General features: G+C 52.6%; 1 protein-coding gene across 1 annotated transcript in view; it reads left to right on the top strand.

Annotated features, from left to right (window-relative positions):
• The window catches only part of XKR7 (XK related 7), a 29,389-nt gene extending 6,000 nt beyond the window's left edge, over positions 1 to 23,389 (top strand). Inside the window, exons 2-3 of the mRNA XM_043602618.1 lie at positions 14,974 to 15,176; positions 16,428 to 23,389. Of these exons, the coding sequence (XP_043458553.1) occupies positions 14,974 to 15,176; positions 16,428 to 17,383 (1,159 nt within the window). The 3' untranslated portion in view covers positions 17,384 to 23,389. The remainder of the gene's footprint in view (positions 1 to 14,973; positions 15,177 to 16,427) is intronic.
• Positions 23,390 to 23,501: the final 112 nt, after the last annotated feature.

Genomic DNA, 23,501 nt, shown 5'->3' with positions numbered 1-23,501 from the left:
TAATGGTTTCCAAACCGTTTCACTCCCTTCTCACTATCATTTCAACTGAAATCTCTGAGGTTCTCTTTTCTGATTATTTTGGTTACCTACCTAGGATTTGTTTTGACAGGACCCCTGCTGAAACGGGTTTACAACCCCCCTGAACTCAATGACTGTCCACAAGGTTCCTCCCTGCTCTGACTCTGCAGGGTTGTTCCAGCCCAGCCTCACCACCTACCTCCTGGGAGACCCCTCTCCAGGAGGCGCTCCACCCCCCACCCCCTTCTCCCAGCCCATCCGCCTGCAACAGGCCATTAGAGCTGCTCCTAACAGACACAGCGGCGGCAGTTGGGCCCAGCGTCCCCTGTTTGATCTATAAAGACCACACAGGAGAAGCCCTGTGGGGAGGATGGAGGGCTGCCAGGAAATGGCTTTGAACCCCTGCAGCTGGGGCGAAGGTCCCCAGGGAGGAGAAGGAAGATGGGTTGGGATCTACTCTGGCCTTTCCATTCACCACCCAGCCTTTGTTAGGGTCTTGAAATTCCTCCCCTGGGAAATCCTATCAGCCTCCAGTTCCCTCCATCCCACCCATCCCCCTCCCGCTGCCTCCACCTGCAGCCGGAAGGATAGTTGAATGCTTAAATCTGACCTTGCCACCACTCCAGTCTAGATGCTTTAGTGGGGCATTAGGGCCCTTGACCTCTTGCCCTTTTCCCTCCTCACCCTCCGCCGCCCCCCCCCCCCAAAAGCAAGCCACACGCTTTTTTTCTTCATGTCCCTGAGCAGCTGCCTGTAGTCTTTCTGGCAACACTCTGTCCCATTCTCCTCCCAGTGAAATTCTGCACATCCTTAAAGGTGGGCTCCAATGGTGCCCTTTCTGAGAAGCTTTCCCTGAACAAACCCGTTCTGCCCTCAACCCTTCAGACCCCACCCCCCACTCTCTCACTCAGGCAAGTTGTTGTTTTTAAATCTAAAGTGGAAATTGTTTCGTTGTTTTGTCTGTCTATAAAGGAACTATATACTCTTGTTTAAACCTCAGGCAGCATAGAAAAGGTATAAGGAAGACTCCCCTTCCCTCATTATCTTGGGGGGCAGAGAGGTGGGGTTACGAAAGATTTCCGCTTACTAAGTGGCTATTTCTTGTATTGCGTAAAGATTTTCTTTGGTTTTAATTAACCAAGAAATACATGTACACATTCACCTGTTTTTATACTTTCATTTAAAATTTTTAAATATTTATTTTTGAGAGAGATAGCGGGGGAGAGGCAGAGAGAGACACACACAGAGAGAGAATCAGAAGCAGGCTCCAGGCTCCGAGCTGTCAGCACAGAGACCGATGCAGGGCTCGAACTCATGAGCCTCGAGATCATGACCTGAGTCGAAGTCAAACCCTTAACTGACTCAGCCACCCAGGCGCCCCTGAAAATTATAGTTACCTTATAGAAACTTCAATCAGATCATTCCACTTCACTACAATTCTGTCAAGTAGGGAGAGTGGTGATAAAGCGTAAGGACTGTGGAGCTCAAACTCTGGTTCTGCCATGTGTGAGCTAATGGGCCTTGGGCAAGACATTTAACCTCTCTCAGTTTCCTCATCTGTGAAATAAGATAATAATGTCCCATGGCTAGACAAGTAGCCATTGTGAAGGCTTATTGCTAATATATGGAACAGGCTTTGCCCAGGACTCAGCATACCATTAAGTGCTCAATTAGTGTTGGCATTACTGGCCCATATTACAGATGTGGAAATTGAGGCACAGAGAGGTAACAGCGTCCCAGTTAGTAAAGAGCAAAGCCAGGGTTTAAAGTGATGCAGTGAGGCTCCCAAGTCTGCTAGTTAAGTGTATTCCTACAACACAACCAATCAAGGTTTGCTTTGGGAAGAGGGGGAAAAAATCAGAAAGATATTTTTAAGTTTTTATTTGAATATAAAGTACCTACTGTTAACATTCTGGGTTCTTCCTCTCAGACTTTCCCTCCAGGCACAATTACTCATTCCTCTGCAGCCTCACAGTCCTGATTATATTCTGTTGTGATCGCCTGCCCACCTAGCTGGTTTTCCTACCAGATTACAAGCCTCTGAGGAGGTGAGGCCTTGCTCTTTCTTTCCTCCGTCCCCCATGGTGACGGGCCCAGAGCAGACCCTCAATTGCTGTGGGGGACCTTGCACCTGGCCAGCTTTGGCAAGGTCCCTAGCAGTTACTAGAACATGAGTCTGTCGAAGTAGGCTTTGTATCTGTGGCCGATGTGGGGGGCGCTAAGGCAGTGTGGGACCCCAGTATGGTTGTGGGCACAGTTGGGGTCTGCTAGGCCTATATCTGCAGGCTTCCACACTGTCAATGGACAAATGCAGGCTAAGGGCAATGCATTTCTATTTGTATAAGATGTGGTAGGAACAGCCCTGGGGCTAGGTTCCCAGAAGGATACAGGAATGCTGGCATGGCTGACTTCGGAGATGGATCCAGTAGGTCCTGAATAAATGTTTGTGCGAACTAAATGGATTCTTTGAACAAGAACCTTGAGCAAGGCACTTCACTCCCTAGAGTTCAGTTACCCCCATCTGTAAGTCCAGTTAGGGGTTCAAGAACACTGGCTGAATTCCCCGGGACTCGGACGAGAGGGCAGAGTAGCTGAGAGCTTGGAGTGCTGGCGGGCTCAGGGCTCCATGACTTCCTACTAGTGTGACCCCGGGCGAGTTGCTTCACCAGCCAGAACTCTAGTCTCATCTGTGAGGTGGGGATGGTGATAACATCCACTTCTTTAATTTTTTTGTAATGTTTATTTATTTTTGAGAGAGAGAGAGACACAGAGTGTGAGCAGGAGAGGGGCAGAGAGAGGGAGACGCGGAATCTGAAGCAGGCTCCAGGCTCTGAGCTGCCAGCACAGAGCCCAACACGGGGCTCGAACTCATGAACTGCGACATCATGACCTGAGCCGAAATGGGACACTTAACTGACTGAGCCACCCAGGTGCCCCTAACAGCATCCACCTCTTAAGGTTCTTGTAAAGATGTCCTGAGATAATATAAATGCACGGAGCTTTCACATTCTATATGCTCAGGAAATATTTACTGCAATCACTATTATTATTGGCCCAAGAAGCAGCCATCCCACTTGCTTAGTCACAAGATAGGGGGTAAAGGAGGGGCATCGGGAGTCCTAATGCGTGCTAACCCTCATCCAGAGACAATCTTTCAAGGAAAGAGACTTTTCCTATGGCGCCAGAGATAGTGTGAGGACAGATAACAACCCAAGGTCCAAGGGAGGTAGAATCTGTCTGAACAGGAGCAAGAACACCCTGACAATCAAGCTGTCCAGGAACTGAGTGGGCTGTTCCTGAGGGTGTGAATTCCCCATCATCACACAAGTGCAGACAAGAGTGACTGACTTTGGCAGGGAAGCTGCAGCCGGGCCTCCTGCTCTGTTTGGAGGGTAAATTAGATGCTCTGTAAAGCCCCTTATGGTTTTAAGACTGTGCAGATTGAACTTGGGGGCTTCGTGAGGCTTAACTGCCAGATCACAGGTTGCAAATCGGTGGGCCATGGGCAAATCCAGCCTGAGGATGTGTTTGTTTGGCCCACACAGTATTTTCTCCCTACCGCTCGATGAAACTGTTGATTATGGAAAAAAAAATTTTTAAATATACAAAAGTAGAGGGAACAGGATAATGACCCCCCCACGTGCCACCACCCTGCTTCGACACTTAACTCATGGCCAACCTTGCTTTATCTAGGCCAGCAGCATCCAATAGAACTTTCTGCTGTGATGGAAATACTCTACATCGGCACTGTTCAATACAGTGGCCACTAGCCACGCATGACTATTGAGCATTTGAAGTGTGCTGGGTGTGACTGAGAAGCGGAATTTTAAATTTTATTTAACTTTAATTAATTTAAATTTCAATAACCATATGCGGCTCGGGTTGGACACTCAGATGTTGGAGAACATAGGTCTAGACCCCACCCCGTCTCCTTCCCCTCCGTGTTATTTTGAGGCAAATCTCAGACATCATATCACCACATCCACAAGTATTTCAGGACATCTCTAAAAAGACAGACTTTTTTAAAGTATAACTAAAATACCTAATACTGTTATCACACCTTTAAAAAGGAATAATAATTTCTTAAAAATTCATATGGTATTTTAAAAAAATTAGTTGCCAACATCTCCAAGTTGGAATTTTTTTTTTTTTTTTGCGTGAATATCCTAATTTCCATCTATTCTTGGAAAATTGCAATTCCATCCATACTGGGCTCACAGTCTCCCAGGGTAGCAGTCAGCTAGAGCTGTTCTGCTCTCTAGGCAAGGTAGCCATCTATCCTTCCCCAGAGTCCCCCATAATATCAGCTTGGTCTCTCTGTAAGTTAGGGTCCCCCAGGCCAGGGACAGAAAGAAATGGTGCTTCCTCCCTGCCTGGGCCTCCAAGTACCTTCAGATGCCACCAGGAGACTGGACCCTAACCCCTGTGCCCCAGTGGCTCATGCCTTCCCAAATAGGGATGACTCTGCCCAAAGATATCAGGAAAAGAGAGAAATGGAGGGGAGGGGGCGGGCAAAGTGCCCTGGGCTAGAGTATAGGGTCCTGAGTTTTAGTCTCTGTTCTGCACGCATTTCACAGATGGGGAAAGTAAGGCTCAGACAGCGGAGGAGATCTGGCTGCACGCACACAGTAAAGGACAAACCAGGTGGGAAACCTCATCCCAAATGCTTTGCTGGAGAGGGGCTGCCTACTTCCTGCTGAGTGAAAAGATGAGCCGATAGCAGTGGGTGGGAGGGGAGAGGGTCTCAGCTTTTCAGCCAGAGCCTAAAATTAGTGGCAGGGAAGTGTTTGGCCTTAGCCCAGCAAAAAAAAAAAAAAAAAAAAAAAAAAAAAGAGAGAGAGAGAGAGAGAGAGAGAGAGAGAGAGGTGCTGTGACTCTGTAGAGGGCTGCTAAGGAGGAGGGAAACAGCCCAGCTCTCAGCACCACACGAACGGGAGCCAAACGTGTAAAATCACATTCTTTTCTGACATTTATGACTCATTTGGCTGCCAACCCCAGGAAGGTCCCATTTTGCATCCTTACAGGAGCGCTCAGCATTGAGGGGTAGGCAGATGGGGAGGGAGCCTTAGGGCCGTTCCAGAGCTTCCTGAGCCCCACCGCAGGTAAGGTGGCTGTTTAAGGGGGCCCCACTGTTTCCCAGAGAACCCAGAGACTGTAGCTGGGTCTGCAGGGCCTGACTCAGCCTGATCTGTGCCCTGATTTTGAGATGAGATGCAACTCTGATGCTTCTGGCTATTGACCTTGGGCCAGTCACTTTCGCAAGTGCCTGCTACTTGCGTCTGGAGTCCGTGCCCTTCTGTGGGGGCCACACTCAACTCTCACCTGTAACTCGTCTCCCACCTTCTACCCTTGCCTCTCTCCCTTCTGCTCCCCACAGAGTGTTCCCTCTAAAATGCAGAAGTGCTGGCTAGCCCTACCCTTGCTCCCTTGTTTTAAACCTCTCCATGACTCCATCACTCTTAAGATAAAGACCAAATGCTTTGCCAAGGCTCACCTCATCTCACACTTTCTCGCTTCCTTCTCTGAGCTCCAGCCCCTCGGATCACTCACTGCTTCCTTGCAACTCAGGATCTTTGCCCATGTTGTTCCTCTGCCAGAAATTCCCTTTGCTCCCTCCTTCACCTGGTTAATTCCTGTGCCTGCTTCAGATGATGGCTCAGCAGCCACCCCCCTCTGAAGCCATCTCTGACTGCCACACCTTACAGGGCCAGGCCCTATCTTCCTGTCCTAGAGCACAGAATCCTGTTTGGAGCATGTCTGGTACCCATGGAATGTTTGTCGTTACAAGTTTACATGATGATTTAAATAATGTCCAGGTCTCCTACGAGGCAATACCTGACATGGGCTGGGTCTGTCTTGCTCACGATCGTGTCCACCAACACTTTAGCACAGTTTCTGGCGCTGCGTAGGTATTCACAAATGCAGGGTGAGTAAATGTCAAACAAACCTCCTCTTTTCTGGGACTCCATTTCCGCATCTGGAAAATGGGAATCATGCCCATGAAATCTCACGGGTCTGCAATGAGGATTTTAGCAAAGTACATTCAGAAGGCCTCTCGATGAGCGGGGGTAGTTTCTAAGACCCCCAAAGAAGACCCTGCCGTATGCATTTTCCCCAAAGGGACTTCTCTGACCCTCTGCCTCCTGGGAATAGGTCCTGCCAGCCTAGGAATAGGTCTCAGGAATAGGTCCCAGACACGAAACTGGAAACCACAAGGCTTCCTCTTCCTGCTGAGGCGTCCGAGTCAGGCAACTCCTAAAACCTCCCATAGGTCAAGTGCCCAGAACTGGGCTGGGAATTTTATGCTTATCACCACTTTCTGATTTCATAGCTACTCTATAAAATGGGCATTGAGCTGAGGGGTTCAAAGAGCGAAGCAACTTGTCCAAGGCTATACAGACCGTAAATGATAGATCCAGAATCTGAACCTGGGTCTCCCTGACTCCCAAGCTTGGGTTCTTTCTCTCTGCACTTGACCGCCTTTACTTGGGGAGTTTATTAAGTAGATTTTATAAAGTACATTCACAGGGGGCCTGGCTGGCTCAATTGGTAAAGTGTGTGGTTCTTGGTATCAGGGTCATGAGTTCGAGCCCCACATTGGGCATGGAGCCTACTTTTAAAAATTATATAACAATTTCATAATTAATATAAATATAATAATATAATATAATAATTATATTTAATTATATATAATATATAATGTAATCATTATATAATATATTCATATAACATACAAATATATAATATATATAATTAGTTATAATTATTATATTATATATTCATATGTTATAACATATGAATATATAATATATATAATTAGTTATAATTATTATATTATATATTCGTATATGTTATATGAATATATTATATAATGATTACATTTATATTATATATAATTATAATTATATATATAAAGTACATAATATATAAGGTACATTTACACATTCACTCTTTCAAGAAACAAAGATATATTGAACATTAACTCTCTGCCAGGCAATAGGGACGTAGCCAAAAACAGGACAACCATGGTCCCCACCATCAGAGAGAGACAGGAAGCAAATATGTAAGCAAGAAATTTGACCATTTCAAATTGTGATATGTGTCATTAAGAAAAGAAATCAGAGGTGCCTGGATGGCTCAGTGGATAAGCGTCTGACTCCTGGTCATGATCTCAGGGTTCACGAGACCGAGCCCCGTGCTGTCAGAGCAAAGCCCACTTGGGATTTTCTCTCTCCCTCTTTCTCTGCCCCTCCCCCACTAGTGTTTTCTCTCTCTCTCTCTCTCTCTCTCTCTCTCTCTCTCTCAAAATAAATAAATAAACTTTAAAAAAAGAAAGAAAACAGTGACAGGACAGAAAGTGGCCAAGGGGTGGGTAGAAATGCTCTGGAAGTGGGGTGACGGGGATCTGGGGAGGTGACACTGAGCTATGGAAAGACTGAGAAAGGTCCTGAGGCTGGAATGGGCTTGGGTATTCAGGAAGCAGCTGGAGAGGCATGAGAGGGGAAGGTGGAGGCAGATGAGCTCTCCAAGGTGGACAAACCTGGATCACACGAGGCCTTGAAGGTCATGGTGAGGATTTTATTCTAAGATAGTAGGGTGTGGCACGACCTGATCAGAATTTCACAGGACCTCTCAGGCAGCTGTGTTAAAAATAAGCTCAGAGGGCAGAGAAGGAAGGAAGGAAGGAAGGAAGGAAGGAAGGAAAGAAAGAAAGAGAAAAAAAAAAGAAAGAGACCTCAGCTACCGCTTGGTGTTCAGGGGCCTGCACTAGAATGGTGCCCCCTGGTGGAAGGAAGTGCTTGGGTTCAAGACACTGCTGTTGGGCCCTAACGTTACCAGAACTGGATGGGTGGGCTGTGAGCCTGGTGACTACCCGCTGTGGTAGGCAAGAATCTGGCTACTAGGGCCCATTTTTCAGTGGAGACTGAGGTCCCCAGAGGGGTTAGACTTTCCCCGAAAGTCCAGTGAAGGACTGAGCCTGAGTCCTCTGACTCCAATTACCAGTGTCCTACCTCCTCCTGTTTGCTCTGAACACTTGTCATTCAGTCAAAGCTTTTAGGTCCATCCCTGTCCAACACGGGTCTTCCCTGGCAGCCATACTGCACAGCCCCAGGGAACCGAATCACCTCCGAGGCAGGGGCCCATGGAGAGCCAAGTCGGACTCCTAGGTCTGGCACTAACTTGCTGTGTGACTTATACAAGCCCCACTCCCTTTCTGGGTCTCCGTTTCTTCATCTGTAAAACGTGCATAATAATAACACCCACCTCAAATATCTGCCGTGAGGAACGGACAGTCTGTATAACAAGGCTTTGCGTGCAGTTGGTGCTCAATAAATGTGAGCTATTATCGTTATTATTAACACCTGCACGCTGTCCCCCTACACACCTACAGAACAGTCACAGGCTCCGCTCGGGTGGGGTTCTTGCTCCTTCCCATCAGCTCCACCGGCTCACCTTCCAGAATCTGCAGGCCTGGCCCGTGTGGGAGACCAGAGAGCCAGCCATGTGGGGGGGTGGTTCCTGGATGGAGCCCGAGTGGGGGAGCCGCTGGAAGCTGCTGTGTTTTTGGCCCGGAGCCGTGAGGGGGAGTGGAAAGGGGCGAGAACACACACTCAGAAACGCCGAGACCGACAGATGGAGGAGCTGAGGACGTGAGAGACGCAGACAGACAGAAAGAGACCCAGAGTCGGGAGAGGAGGAGCAGGCAGGGGAGGACGGCAGGAACACTGGCAGTCATGCCGAGCCACGAGCTGAGCAACAGACCACCAGATGGACCAGGCAGCCGAGAGACTGAAAGACAGACAGACAGAACAACAGGCAGACCCAGGATCCTAGAAACAGACAGACAGACAGAAAGGCAGGTGCAGTATCCAAAGGGACAGACAAGCCATCCTGACTTCTAATGGACACACAGACGGATGTTCCCAGCCTCTAAGAGCAGACGATAGGCTGACCCAGGACCCTAAGGTCAGTCTGACTAACAGAGGAACATAGTATGTGAGAGGCAGCGTGACCCGTAGTCTAAGGGACAGACATGTGGGTTGACCCAGGGTCCCAGGGTGAGACTCACTAACAGATTGACTGACTGACTGACAGTAACTGAAGAAAAGATAAATAAATAGGCTAACCCCGCAGTCAAGGGATAGACACGACAACAGGCTGATCTGAGTCACAGACAGAGACAAGGCCCCGGACCTGATCTGAGGGCAGACAAAAGGATGGGTCCAAGCTGGCCATCTGCATGGAGACTGAGGCCCAGGCCAGAAATCCTGGCCACCACGAGAGACTCCGGGTGATACAAGAACGAAAAACTGGAGAGAGACAGAGTGACCCAGACACTGGGGCCGGGAGCCTCCTGGCTTCTCAGGGACATGAGATCCCTTCATCCTTCCTCCTCCCTTCTGCCCATTGAGGAGAAGCTCCCAGGTCTGGGGGACACTGGGAGGTTCCTGGGTCACAATGGCAACCAGACCCAGGAAGCAGGGAATGAGCTCCATCCACTTCTGGATCCTGCTGCCTGCTCTCAGAGGCAATGAGGTCTAGAAGAGAGAGCTTTTTGCATATCTGAGCAAGCAATTTCATTGCCTACCTGCTGGCTTCTCTCTTCTCTAGGGTGGGGTGGGTTCCCCCCACCCAGCCCCACTCTCAACGATACACACTTACCTGCTCTGCCAATTCCTCCCAGACAGGCTTCTTCTTCTCTGAGCACAAAATGGGCAGCCAGCAAATTAATCCAAAAGAGACCTCTGAGCACCCGTTTCCACACTGTAAAATGGGTGACGGTAAACCTGTTAGGTTTCAGTTCACACCGGTCTCGGCAGTTTAAGTCAGTGTTGTGTGGGGCCCAACCACGCTAAGAAATATCAGGGAAGCCTTCCTGGAGGAGGAAGGACAGGAATGAGTCGGTGAGGACAGGAGTTGCCCACAAGGTGTTCTGGCAATAAGAAAACTCAGGCGAAGGAGCCCCAGGGCCTCTGAGGTCAGCAGAAAGATGCACGCGAACATTCTCTCACCTTTATTCACTCAACAAATATTTATTGAGCACCTACTACAGGTACTAATGCTGAGGAGACAGTGGTGCCCAAGACAGAGTCCCTACCGTCATAGAGCCCAGTGGTAAAACAGAACGTAAATGTGTCAAGTAATAAACAAGATTGTTTGATAGGCTATATTAAGATCAGACAGGGCAATGCGAGTGATGAGACTGGGGTGGGGAGGGCAGAGGGCCCACAGGGGATGGCTGACCTGGGAGGCCTCTCTGACAAAGTGACACGGGAGCCGGTGAGGACCCAGGACCCAGCCACGGAAGGGTCTGGAGACGGATGTTCCAGTCAGAGCAAGTAGTAAGTGCAAAGGTCCTGAGTCAGGAACAAGTTCGGCCCGGTTTGAGGAGCCTCCAGGGCATCTGGAATGCTGGCTTGAGACGAGGAGAGAAAGAGGCCGGGCCAGATGGTTTAGGGCCCACGAGCCAAGGGAAAACCACTGGACTTTATCCTAAGTGTGATGGGAGGCCCTTGGGAGGTTTTGAGACGGGGAATGATGTGATCTGACTGGTTTTTAAAGTATTCCAACAGTTGCCACGTGGAGAGTGGACTACAGGGGGCAGGAGAAGTCAGGGAACCCAGCGAGAAGGCAAAAGATGATGGTGGCCTGGACCAGGGTGGTGGCAGTGGAAAGGATGGATGGACCGGGGATGCCTTTTGTTGAGACCAGATGCACCCCCAGACCCCACCCCCAGGTTGGATTCCTTTCCCTGAGATGGGGTGTCCTTTTCTGTGGGTGGTGTTGGCCCCATTTGTGGTGAAAATCAACTTCTTCCAACTTCCCTTCAAATAGGGTGGAGCAGGGTGGGCTTCCCAGAAGAGGTTTCAGGAGAGGCTGCTCGGTGATCGGGAGGAGCCGGAGGCCCCCACCTAACATGTGCTCCCTCTCTCTGTGCACACCCACCCCTCTTAGTGTAGAAATTATTTTCAAACCCATCACCTCATTCAATGTTCACAACCAAGACGGAAATGAGGCTCAGAGAGGCAAAGAGACTGCCCAAGGCCACACAGCATCCAGATCAGGGCTGGGAGGCAAACGCACAAGCCCAGCATTTTGCCACCTTGCCTTTCTGATCCCCACCCCAGGGGCTGTGACACAGGCAGGATAGTGAGTGCTGGCCCCTTCTTAAAGAAGGTAAAACTGAGGCGCAGGGAAATTAGGTGGCATGTCCTGGGCAGGGCTGTTTTAAAACCTTGGTGGGCCCCACATCTATCAAGCATATTAAAATGCAGCTACATCAAACACCAAATGTAAATTATATATAACCAGATAAGAGCCAAATTGCAGGCAACTGGCTGATATCATGTTCTGTTTTGCAGACATTTAATTAAACATTTATTAATTTTGATTCTGCAGTTTTTCCCTGTGTTTTAGAGCCAATTTTTTTTTTCCAGGCCTCCAACGTTTTCCTAGGCTCATGAAAACCTCACAGGCCCTTGGCAGCGAGTGTTTAGTGATGGCTGAAAGGAACAGCCACGCTTTGGGGTCCTGTTGCCAAAAGGGGCAGAGTGAGGTTGTACCCATGTCTGCTCATCCCCAGAATGCAGCAGGGTCTTTCCACACTCCCTGCCCAACACCACGTTTTTGGGAATCAGAGGCCTCCTTCCTTCCCCTCTCCCTTCCTTGCTCGGCCCACAGTAGCCCTGGGCTGGGTGAGCCCTTTGTCTGTGGTTATCTGGGACGAGGGGCCTTGGGAGCTGGCAGGGGAGGGGGCAGGAGGGGGCAGGGAGGTGGGAGGCAGCCTGTCAGGTGGTGAGGGATGCTGGCTGGGCGAGGGCCTCCCTCATGCTGACCCGGGCCAGGAAACAGATGGTCCTCAGCCTGAGAGAAACTTCCAGGGTGTCGCCCTCCCCCAACTCCCCAGGCCCCTTCATGTTGGACCAGCTGGTCTCTCCTCTCTGTTCAAAGCCAGAGCCACAGGAATAGGGAAGGGAATAGGTCTGGGAGAAGATGGAGGCTGGGGAAGGTGGTCTGTGCTCTGGGCTCCCCAGAAGCTCTGGAGGCCATCTTGGTCTCTCCCATAGCCCCCATCCCCCACACCTAGCCATCTCTCCTCTGCTCTCTGCCCCTCCTCTGTGCCCTGCCTTTGCTCAGCCTGTCATCTCAGGCCTGGACCAAACCCCAGCCTCTCCTGGCTTTCCTCCAAGCCAGCCTCCAGAGCGAGCTTTCTAAGCCAGCAAACCGATCACATCACCCTGACTGTGGGATAGAATTCAGATTTAAAATAAAATATGAACCTTTCAGTCTGGAATTTGATGCCCTTCACAATTTGAGTTCCCTTCCGGCCCCAGCAAACCACTGGCCGTTCCCCTAAAAGGCCATGCCCTCTCATGCCTCTATGCTTTTGCCTCGGCCGTTTCTTCTGCCCGGAATGCCTTTCTGCCTCCTGTGTGCCTTCAAATCCTACCCATGCTTTAAAACTGAGATGAAATGTTTCTTCTTTGGGAAGTCTTCCCTGATCTCCTCTCCGCCCAAGCTAAAGTTACCCATCTCTTCTCTGGGCTCCCAAGCATCTTAGAGCATCTATTTCAGATCTTATCTTATCTGTGTCCCTTGGGCACAGGGCCTGGCACATAACAAGCGATCAAAATATACTTGGTAAGTGAAGGAATGATTCTGGCTGAAGGGATCCTTAAGTGGTGGGGAAGGCAGGGGCCCAGAGGATGGAAGGCATAGGGAAACAAATTTCTGCTCATCAGAAGAAACACAATCCAGTCCTGAAGGTGCTCAGAAGGCAAGGGCCCTGCCTTAAGAGGTAGGGACTCCCCATCCTGGGGAGCGTGCAAGCAGAAGGTGTAAACACATGGGGCTGGGAAGTGGTGAAGGAGTTCTAGCATTGGATGGGGGAGTTAGACTGAGGGCCTTTGCATTTGCTCAGTCCGCTTCTGAGGGACCAGCCCTCTTCCCCTTCCCAGCTGCTGGTCCTACACTGTGTCATGTTGAAGGTGTGTCTACACCATTGATTGGTGCTGGGAAGACCCAGGGATGGGCAGGAGAGCCTTGAATGGGATGTTTCTGGCCACATTTTGGGGAAGGAGGTTTGAGTCCCAGAACATTAGTTCTAAAAGGATCTCCAGAGTCATCAAGCCCATCCTTCTTGTTGGTAGATAGGGAAACTGAGGTCCAGGGAGGGCCACACCATTCCTATAACTGGGATACTCATTTTGGGAAACTCTGGGTATCAGCTGATACCAAATTCCAGGGGGTACCGTGATTCTCCTCGTGGGCTGGCAACACACAGTTGAATACAGTTGGTCCCCAGGTTCCCAAACAACATGTTAAAAATGCCAGCATTTCACATCTGGGAGGAGACCCCCAAATATCTGGTTCCTCAATTTCAGATTCAAGTGATAGGATCACTGAATCTGTGTTGGGATTTTCTCCCCTGATTTCTGGAGAGATAACTTCTAGAAGAGCACTCTCTGATTTCAGCAAAGGGTGTGCCTGCCCCATGAATCAGAGAATTGAGGGGCTTGGGGGCCAGGGTCTATGGCTGCAACAACCCAGGGCAGAGCTTCTAGGCAAAGAACAAGGGCAGAGAAGGAAAAGCACATCCAGAGATCTGGATGGCAGGCCCCTCCCTTCTCATCCTACACGGGCAGTGCACTTCATAGGTGCAGAGTATATTCTCATCCATTTCATTCTCACAGCCACTTTGGGAGGGATTCACTAGGGCTCAGAGAGGGTCTGGCTCAAGATCACACAGTAAATGAGAAGCAAAGTCAGAACCTGCACTCAGGACTTCAGGATCCTGCCCATACCCCCTACTGGGTTACCAGAGTTCCGGTTAATTAAACAAACTTCCAACACAAAAACAAACAAAACCTTGCAATTATGCATGCATTCATTCTTTGAGCCAACACAGATTGAGCACCTACTGTGTGCTAAGAACTGAGGGTACAGCAGTTAGCAAGCTGACCTAGTGATCCTCATAGAGTTCTCAGCCTGGGGGAGATGGGCGCATAACCTGGCAGTTACAACCCACTGTGGGTTACACAGAAGCCCGGGAGAGGTCCCTACCCCTGGTAGAAAGTGGTTAGCAGACGCTTCCTGGAAAAGGTCATGTTTAAGGGCTGCGCCTTGGAAGAAAAGCAGGAGTTGCCAGGTTTGGGGCTGGAGTGGGGTTGGAGGACCCGGACGGGTGTTCCAGGCAGAGGGAAGAGCAGGTGCAAAAGCCCAGCAGTGAGGGAGAACATGGAGAGTTGGGGTCTGTGACCTGCACAGGGCAGTTGGAGCCATGACATTTGTTGGGAGAAATAGCTCAAGAATGAAGCAGCAAAGTCTCGTGCCAGGGGATCTATGAGCAGCTTCCCTGTGCCCGGTGGGGAAAAACTGTGCCACTTAGAGGTGGGGTTGGGCAACAGGCCCGGAAGCTGGGGGTTGGCACCAGAGAGTGTTCCTGAGAGAACCAGGCTGCTTGGGTTTGAATCCCGGTTCCACTGCTTCCTAGCTGTGTGACCTTGGACAAGTGGCATACCTCTCCGGGCCTCAAGTTTCCTCATGCGTAAAATGAGGGCAATCACGAGGCTACTAGAACCTCGGTGCACTGTGAAGTGTCAGGAATCCTGCAAAGAAAGCGGGCCCCGGGAGCAGAAATGAAGGTGAGAAGGCTGAATCAAGGGCTTACTTTGTGCCAAGCGCTTTAAGCTAATGAGCGCGCATTCGGGGTCCCCCGACGACAGCCTGGGGAGGCGATCCTTGCGATATGTCCAGGCCACGGCCGAGGAAACAGGTTGGGCTGGGCGCTACTTTACAGAGGGCACACCGCGCGCTTGCGCCGGGCGCTGGCCTCGCGGCCCGGGGAGGGTGGGGGCGGGGGGTGAGTTGGGAACCGAGACCCGGACGAGTGCGCGCGGGGCGGTGAGGGGCGGGGGGGCGGGTGTGGGCCTGAGCACGGCGTCCCTCCCGCAGGTACCTGCGCGCCATGTACCTGGGGCTGCAGAGCCGCTGGCGCGGGGAGCGGCTGCGGCGCCACTTCTACTGGCGGATGCTGTTCGAGAGCGCCGACGTGAGCATGCTGCGCCTGCTGGAGACCTTTCTGCGCAGCGCGCCGCAGCTGGTGCTGCAGCTCAGCCTCCTGGTGCACCGCGGCGGCGAGCCGGACCTGCTGCCCGGTGAGCCCCGCCCCGCCCCGCCCCCGCCCGGGGCTCGCTCATCCTCCGTAGTCTGCTTGCCCCCCTCCTTCCTAGCACCCCCACTCCTGCCCACCCTCGGGGATTTGGAGGCCCCGCCCCTGCTACTCTCACCACCCACCAGGCCTCTGGAGACCCCCCATGTCCCTTCCACCGGCCCGCTTACCCTCCGTGTTGGGAGAGGCCTGGCTCCACCTCCTCGCCTCCCCTTGGCACCCCTGGGTGCTGCCCGCCCTCGCCCTCCTCCCCTTCCTCCTTGCCAGGGCAGAGCAGACCCCATTTCTGCTAAGTCCAGAGAGGCCCTTGACCCCATCACCACACCTCGGGCCCTTTCTGGAGTTCCCCGCTCTTCATTCCCGGACGTGTCCTGATCCCAGATTGCATCTCTGGGGGACCCCCCTGATTTACAGACCTGCTCAGTCACCCTCAGTCTCCAGAGAGTCTGTTTACTTACCCCCTCACTGGCCTTCACTCCCTGGGGACCCCTCCCAGGCTTACCTGGTCCCCAGGTGCTCACCACCAACCTTGCCCCTTCCCTAACTCTCACAGACCAGGCCAACCTTCGTTGTCAGACAAAAACCACATCCGGGCAGCACCCCCGTGCTCCTCCCACCCGCACACTGTCCATCCCACTTTCAATGACCTAAAAGATTCTATCACCACCCTCAGGCCCCTGGGAACCCCTTGCCTAGGATACTGTGCCCTAATCAAAACTTCCCACTGCAGATTTCTTCCCGTGCCCTCAGCTGTGCTTAGCTTGGACACCCCTCGACATACCCCAGCTTCACCCTGGTGGCCTATAGCTACTAATAGTCCCCTCCTGGCTCCTTCATGCCCTAATCGTGACCCCCCCCCAACTCTTCACTTCCCTTTTCACTCCCAGAATCCTGGACCCTAATTTCCCACCCTTCCACCAAGACTCCTGAATCCCGATATCCCTATTCCAGAGACCTGGCCCTGACCTTTATGGAGACCAAAGTCACCCACCTTCCCTCCCCCTTTATGCTCCCACTCCTCCAGAGGTACCCAGCCCCATCCGCTCTACCTGCCCCCATCACTGCTCTTGAAGGCCACCCACCCGGACCCTCCCCACAGCCCTCCTGATTTATAGACCCTTCCCCTCACAGCTCCTCGGAACCCAGCTCCTGACCCAGAACCCTCCCCCCTCTCCCCACACCCCAACCCGGACCCACCCCTAACCCAGCCCGCCCTGCCCTCACCCTGTCTCTGCAGCCCTGTCCACCTCCGCCTCGCTCGTGTCCCTGGCCTGGACGCTGGCCTCCTACCAGAAGGTGCTGCGGGACTCACGGGACGACAAGCGGCCACTGTCCTACAAGGGCGCTGTGGCCCAGGTGCTGTGGCACCTGTTCACCATCGCCGCTCGCAGTCTGGCCTTCGCGCTCTTTGCCAGCGTCTACAAGCTCTACTTCGGCATCTTTATCGTAGCCCACTGGTGCGTCATGACCTTCTGGGTCATCCAGGGCGAGACGGACTTCTGCATGTCCAAGTGGGAGGAGATCATCTACAACATGGTGGTGGGCATCATCTACATCTTCTGCTGGTTCAATGTCAAGGAGGGCCGCAGCCGCCGCCGCATGACCCTCTACTACTGCATCGTCCTGCTTGAGAACGCTGCGCTCACTGGCTTCTGGTACTCCAGCCGCAACTTCTCCACCGACTTCCACTCGCTCATCCTGGTCTGCGTGGTGGCCTCTAGCTTCGCGCTGGGCATATTCTTCATGTGTGTCTACTACTGCCTCCTGCACCCCAACGGGCCCATGCTGGGTCCCCAGATGCCTGGCTGCATCTGCCCTGAGGCCCCAGGACCCTGTGGCCCACCGGCCGACGCTGTCACAAGCCCCCCAAGGTCCCTGCCGAGGACTACAGGCACTGAGCGGGATGGGGCCTCCGCAGGGGGCGAGCGTGCAGGGACCCCCACGCCACCTGTCTTCCAGGTGCGGCCTGGCTTGCCTCCCACACCCGTGCCCCGTACCTTGCGGACAGAGGGGCCTGTCATTCGGATCGACCTGCCCCGTAAGAAGTACCCTGCATGGGATGCTCATTTTATTGACCGCCGGCTCCGGAAGACTATTCTGGCGCTGGAGTATTCGTCTCCTGCCACTCCCCGGTTGCAGTACCGGAGCGTGGGGACCTCCCAGGAGTTGCTGGAGTATGAGACCTCGGTGTAAGCCACAGTCTCCCCCACGAAGAGGGACAGGCTTGGCCGACCCCACATCGACCACAGTGTTGAGCCTGGAATTTCAGGGCCACCCAGCTACAGGGGTGTGGATCTGTTGGTCCAAGTGTAGAGTGGCCCTGACCTTTATGGAGAAAGAACCATGGGTTCTTTCTGGGGAGGGGGCAGCCTTGTGGAGGCCCCAGCCCTAGGCCTGTTTGCAGCCCTGTGGCCCATCTCCTAAACTCCCCTGAACCGGGGCCCAGGGAATCAACTGGTGCTACACTCCTCATTAGCTGCCCCGCTTCCAAGGAGGCCTCCGTGCCACGTCGGGTGCCAGGGGCACCACAGCCTCTCCCCTGCCTGGAGTCACCCACATGTCGCTCCTGGTGGACCTGCCAGAGAAAGGGCACCGTCTGGGGTCCGTGACCTAGGCCCTGTGCTCCTCAGGGGGTGTTGGGGGTGGGCTACTTCTCTGGAGAGAGGAGATCTCTGAGCAGGACGGAGGAGGCCGTGGAAGATGTGAGGGAAGGTTGAACGTCTGGTGGACAAGGCTGGTGTAGCTCCTGTGGGGTCTGAGGTCCGGAGCCTGGACAAAAGGGGGCTTAAAAGAGGGAGCTGGGGTGGGGGCTGACAGGAAGAAGAACCCTGAGACAACTGAGGGGGTCCAAGCCAGCAGAAGCATGAAGCGATAGCAGGTTGGGGGGAGGGGAACCCTCAATGCACAGCATAGAGAATGTTTCCAAGGTGAAGTCATCAGGAGACACCCTTTGTTATGGGCTCTGTTATGGATGAGGTTCCAGAAACCTCAGGTGAAACGTTTCAAGGAGCCATTGTTTGTTCTAGATGAGTATCTAGAACATTTCTTCTAGATAAAAGTCTTGAATACAACAGATACTCTGTCTGGTGAGGTCCTAGCACACTTAGCAGGGGAATTGTTCTAGAGAGACATTCTTAATTCTGGATTAAGTTTTCAAGCACTTAGCTGATAAAATGTCCTAAGGAGTCATTCTGATCTGGATTCTGTGATGAGGGCGAGGGCACTGGAGCCCTGCTACTCTGCTCTGGGGGATTCTGGCTCCTGCCAAGGTGGTAGGGGAGGGGGCTCTAGAATCCCATGTGAGTGGAATATTCTAGGAACGGGTACTCCAGTTCTAGATCTCTGGGATTTATAGGAGTTCTATGCCCCATCCACCTTGGTCCACAGCCGTCTTCCCCAGAGGAAATTGTCCTCACAACCCTTGAGACATTTCAACTGCCAACTGGTTTCCAGCTGGAAAAAAATTAGCTCTGGGGACATGACATAAATCTTGGCTCTCAGCCGCCCTGCAGATGTAGCTCCTTGGGATGTCAGTTTTCCAGCTGATTTGTTTTGCCTCAGATCTGACAACTCCCTAGGACCTGCAGTCCATTCCTGCATATCCTGGGTGCCCATGGGACCACTTGCCCGTGGCCCCTCCTCTCTAGCTGGGGCAGCCAGTCCTGGATGGGGTGGGGGAGTGTGGGAGCAGAGAAGTAGGCAGTTCTGTGGGCTGAGGGGACGGAGCCTCTAAGCAGAGCTTGGAACCCCCACTACCATGTCCCCACCCCCCCCCCACCCCCCATGCCAGCTAAGGTGTGTTCAATGCAAGGGCACAGCAGGCGATATTAAGGACAGATGCAGACCTGGGCTGGGAGTGAGGAGGTGCATGAGAATCCTAGACTATGCAAATTAGAGAGGCACTTTGCCCTCTCTGGTTCAGCCTCTCTCGGCTTATAAATGGGAAACTGAGGCCCAGAGTGGCAGCTTAGCCCCACAGGTCCCAGACTCCTGCTGTCCCTTCAGATAGTGATTAGTGAGGGTGAATTTGCTGAGGATATAAGGAAAGGACCACATTCAACGTGCAGGGTGACCCCAAAGGCAGAGAGGGCAGGACTGCCCACATACACATATACACAAGCACACACCACACCTGTGACGCAAGTCCCCTCACTCCCTGGCACACAGGTGACTGCATAGACATCCACACAGGCCCAGATGGTGAGTGCGTCCCTCCCGCCAACACACAAAGAATGCTTTTCCTACTTGAAGGAAGTACTTCCATGATCCCTAAGAAGCTTCAGGAACCAGGCCTGAAGGGGATGGGGAGGGGGGCGGGGTCCAAGGCTGACCCAGACGCCCTCTGGTGGGTTCACCCGTTGGGGAGGCAGACACAGGTCTGGCTGACCGCTTCCCCAGGACTGACTGTTTGTTTCACTTAAACTCGCCCCTGTTTGCAATGGCTCTGCAAGGCAGCTGTTATCAACCTATCTTACAAAGGAGTAAAGAGGCTCAGGGAAGTGACATGAGGGTCAGCCTTGGCAAGTTATTTTACTCCCCAGTGTACTACAGTGGTCCGTCTGGCTGCCCCATGATCCAGCACCCTAGAAGGAAAAGTTAAAAATGCCCTCCCGGGAGCTGGAAATTCTTACAGATCCAGAAGCCACCAGAGAACCAGGGAATAGGAATGAGCTGGCAGCGCTAAGAGGCAGCGTGAGGCTCTCAGGGAAACCAGGGCCACGTTTTTGGACCTTACTCCCTCCCCACCCCTACATCTCTCTCCCACGAAACCTGCCTTCAGAGCCGTTGCCTGCAAGGACAACCCAGCACTGGAAATGCCACAGTCAAAGGGCCCTCGGAGCCACCTTCTCCTGCGTCTCACCCTCAGGAAAGAGCTTAGTCTCTTAAGGACCACCCCCCACCCCCCATATATCCAGGAGCTCAGGACCCCATCACTTCCTGTCCTGAGGTCGTGCTCTCCACTGGCCTGTCTCTACTTCATCTGGTCCCCATGAGTCCTCATTTCACTGGGATAGAGGGGTCAGAGTGATGAAGGGGCATCATCCCATGTGTTGTTGTTTTGGTGTTGTTTTTTTTGTTTTGTTTTGTTTTTTTTTCCTGTGACACAATCTACCTCAGCCAGTCCCTCTCTTCCTTGCCAGAATTGGACCCCCTGGGTCCCTGCCTCCTGCTCCCCAATCTCTGTCCTGCACCCTAGCCTGGATGCTTAGTCCTTCCCAGAATCCCTACAGGGCCCTTGCAGTGAGAGAATATTTCAGAACCACAGCCCCCCCAGAACCTTGGGGCCCCTAAGCTACCTGCCCTCCACATCTATTATAGAAGAGAAATGGAGGCCCAGAGAGGGCCAGGGACCTTCCCAAGATCACACAGAAAGTCAGTGGCAGAGTTAGGCTTTTCCTGGAGCCGAGAGGTAGTTGGGGCCATCTTAATTTTGCCAAGAAGAGAACAGGACACTGAGTACCAAATTCGCCCTCGATATCTCTACCCCCAGGAGACCGCATCGCCATTTCCAGGATAGACTTCTGTCTCCTAGTTTTCTTGAACTGATCTCCCAGCTTGTTGACTGCTTCCCAAACCTCTCCAGGCACAACACACCCCTTGTCACACCTCCATGCACTGATGTACCACGTGCCTTGTAACTGTCACCCTGGTTAGACAGCACAGACCTCCACCCCTCCCCAGCGGGGGTTCCCCAAAGGAAGGCTTTCTTGGTCCCCTCCTCTCATCTGTCCCATCCTGTGTCCCCCCCCCCCAAATCTGCCTTACCCCTGCCAGCTCCCTGCCGCACTGAATCCCACAGAGGCATGTCACTAGAAGAGTTGGGGAAAGGGAGAGAAAAGGCCAGGGAGAGAAAAGCCTGGCGAGGGCCAAGGGTGCTGCAAGTATTTAGGGAAGATCTTACCTGGCAGCCCAATGCCCTCCAAAGGGCTAACGTCCCACAGGTCCTTCCCTTGGAGTGCACCTGGGCTTGGCATTCACAGAAACCTCAGGCAGTGGGGAGGTTTTCCTGGACAAAGGTGTATGGGTTGCAAGTTCAAATGTCTTCAGGTAATGAAGAAAAGGAGAGAAGGGCAAGTGCCGTACAATAGGGAGTGGTGGGGACTCTGGAAAACACAGGGGGTACATGCCCTGCCTATAGGCCCTAGAACTCAAATGTTTGAAAAACCCTGTGCTGGCCAAACTAATCTCAGACTTGGCCCATGGGCCGCCTGTTTGAAATCTCTAGTTCAAAATGCTGAGAAGGTTCGAGGAAGCCATGTGGAGTCTGGAAACCCCTCTGGGGAAGTCAAGGACAGAAGCCCTGGCTCCCTCTGAGACTTTTCTAAACCACCCCCCCACCACCACCAACTGGCCACCTGAGAAGTGTCTCCCCTTCCCCCCTCATCTTAAAAGTGGAAAGGGGAGGGAGACCTGGGTGTTCACAGGGTCCCTGCCTGGGGAACCATCGTCTGATAAGGGTTACAGGCCTCTCCATACCTGAAGGGGAAAAGCTGGAGGCTGGGGTATTCTCCAGTGTTGGGGCCCCCGGTTAGGAGGAACTTGCATTGTGTGAAGGGAGAGTCCAGGGAGAGGATGAGGACCGAAAGCCAAGACCCAACTGCCGCCATCTTGTGCTGGCCCCTGTCACCCTTTGGCACCTATCTCTGTCCCAGGTAAAGCTGGAGGTAGGGACTTCAGGGGAGGAGCTACCAATTCCTATAATGATATGCATTGTGAGGTCTCCTTGGAAGGGACTGAGTGCCAAGCCATATATGGGCAGCAGTGGGCAAGGGGGCTAAGTCTCCCCTCCCCAACCAGAGGGCCTTCTAAGACTTGGGGCCTGGGGGCAAAGGGATTATAACATGTCCTTCTGGTTGAGGACAGACTAGGACATTTCTGGGTCCTTGGTTGTTGCAGGTGGAGGCCAGGGGAGGAAGAGCAGGAAACTATGGAAGTGGGAAAGGAAGGCCCCTTCCTGGGATGGCCTGGTTCCTGGATGCAGACCTCCTCCCCCCACCCCCAGGCAAGTGGGAAGAGGTCCTCCAATGCCTGGCCTTATCCACCCTTCAGCAAGGCAGGATCCGCCCTCTCCCCAGCAATCCTGGCCTTTTTTCTATGCACAATCATTGTAAGGGCACCCTCAGGCCAGGCTGAAGGGGTGGGGGGCCCCTGGGCACCTGCAATAATCCCAGAGTGGAGGATAGCCTGAGACAAAAGGTGGGGCGAAGGGCAAGGGTGGGGTGGGGAGAAGGGTATTCCTCTACCCCTCTCTTACCCAAATATCCCAGAACCCAAACCAGACCGTCTCCATTGGGCTAGCCCACCAAACTCGGCAGGGGGAGCGAGGGTGCGCTCATACAACACAGCCCCCAACCCCCTTGGTTTTCCAAACTCGTAAAATAGCTAGAAAGGACCCGAACAATTCCCAGGGCCCCCTCTTATTATTTTCACCCCTGGGGATCCTATAGTTTGGAAGATTTTTCTCCCAAACAAGTCTCACTTCTTAAAGAATAATTCATCTTTCCACATTAAAGTAACTCAAGCTGAGCTTCTGATTGCAGATAAAGGCTACCAAGGCCTCAGGTTAGCTTTTAGGGCTTGAGGGTTGGAGAATGTCTGTATTATATTGGAGTGTTTAATACACAATTCTGAAGAGCACTCATGGGCCCCCATTCCTGCCTCCAGGGTTCCTTAGGGTCTGGGACCCCAAGTTGGGAATCTATGTATCCAGCCTCCTGTTTTATGGAAGGGGAAAGGCCTATGGAGGCAACCAGCCCAAGGTCACTGGGCCGTTGGTGGCAGGGTGGGACCACAGGCCACGTCCTTTGGGGGTCCCACCAGAACACTCCCAGCACTGATGCTTCCCTTTCCACTCTGTCTCCAACTCCAGGAACCACTAGCCATGGCTGAGGGGCTGATTTCCCTCCCTCAGCACAATTCTGGTGATTCTCCCCTCCAGGTCCTCTCTTTGCTCCCTAATCGGTCCCGCTCTGGCCCACCCCTGTTTCCTATTCCTTCCCGGTCCCACCTCCTGGTATTTACTACATCTGTGCCATCCTTAGTCCCCCACCCCCACTCACCCCTCTGCGCTTCCCCCAGGAGGGGGAGGAGACCCCAAGCTGGGGCTTCTGTACTGAGACTCTTTTGTACACCACAAACTTTTTGTATATTTTTAATTTTGCTGCAACATGAGATATTAAAAGTCATTTCAGTACGTGCTGCTTGTGTCCTATTGTTTTGGTTGTTCTGGGCCAGAGGAAGGCAAAAAGGAAGGAGGGAGAAGGAAGGAAGGATATCTTCTGCCACAATCCCTCTGGTTCCCCTAAGAGAT

This window comes from Prionailurus bengalensis, chromosome A3, assembly GCF_016509475.1.
Source record: "Prionailurus bengalensis isolate Pbe53 chromosome A3, Fcat_Pben_1.1_paternal_pri, whole genome shotgun sequence".
Classification (NCBI taxonomy): domain Eukaryota; kingdom Metazoa; phylum Chordata; class Mammalia; order Carnivora; family Felidae; genus Prionailurus; species Prionailurus bengalensis.
The sequence above is the reverse complement of the archived record's forward strand: the minus strand, read 5'-3'. Positions and strand labels throughout refer to the sequence as shown.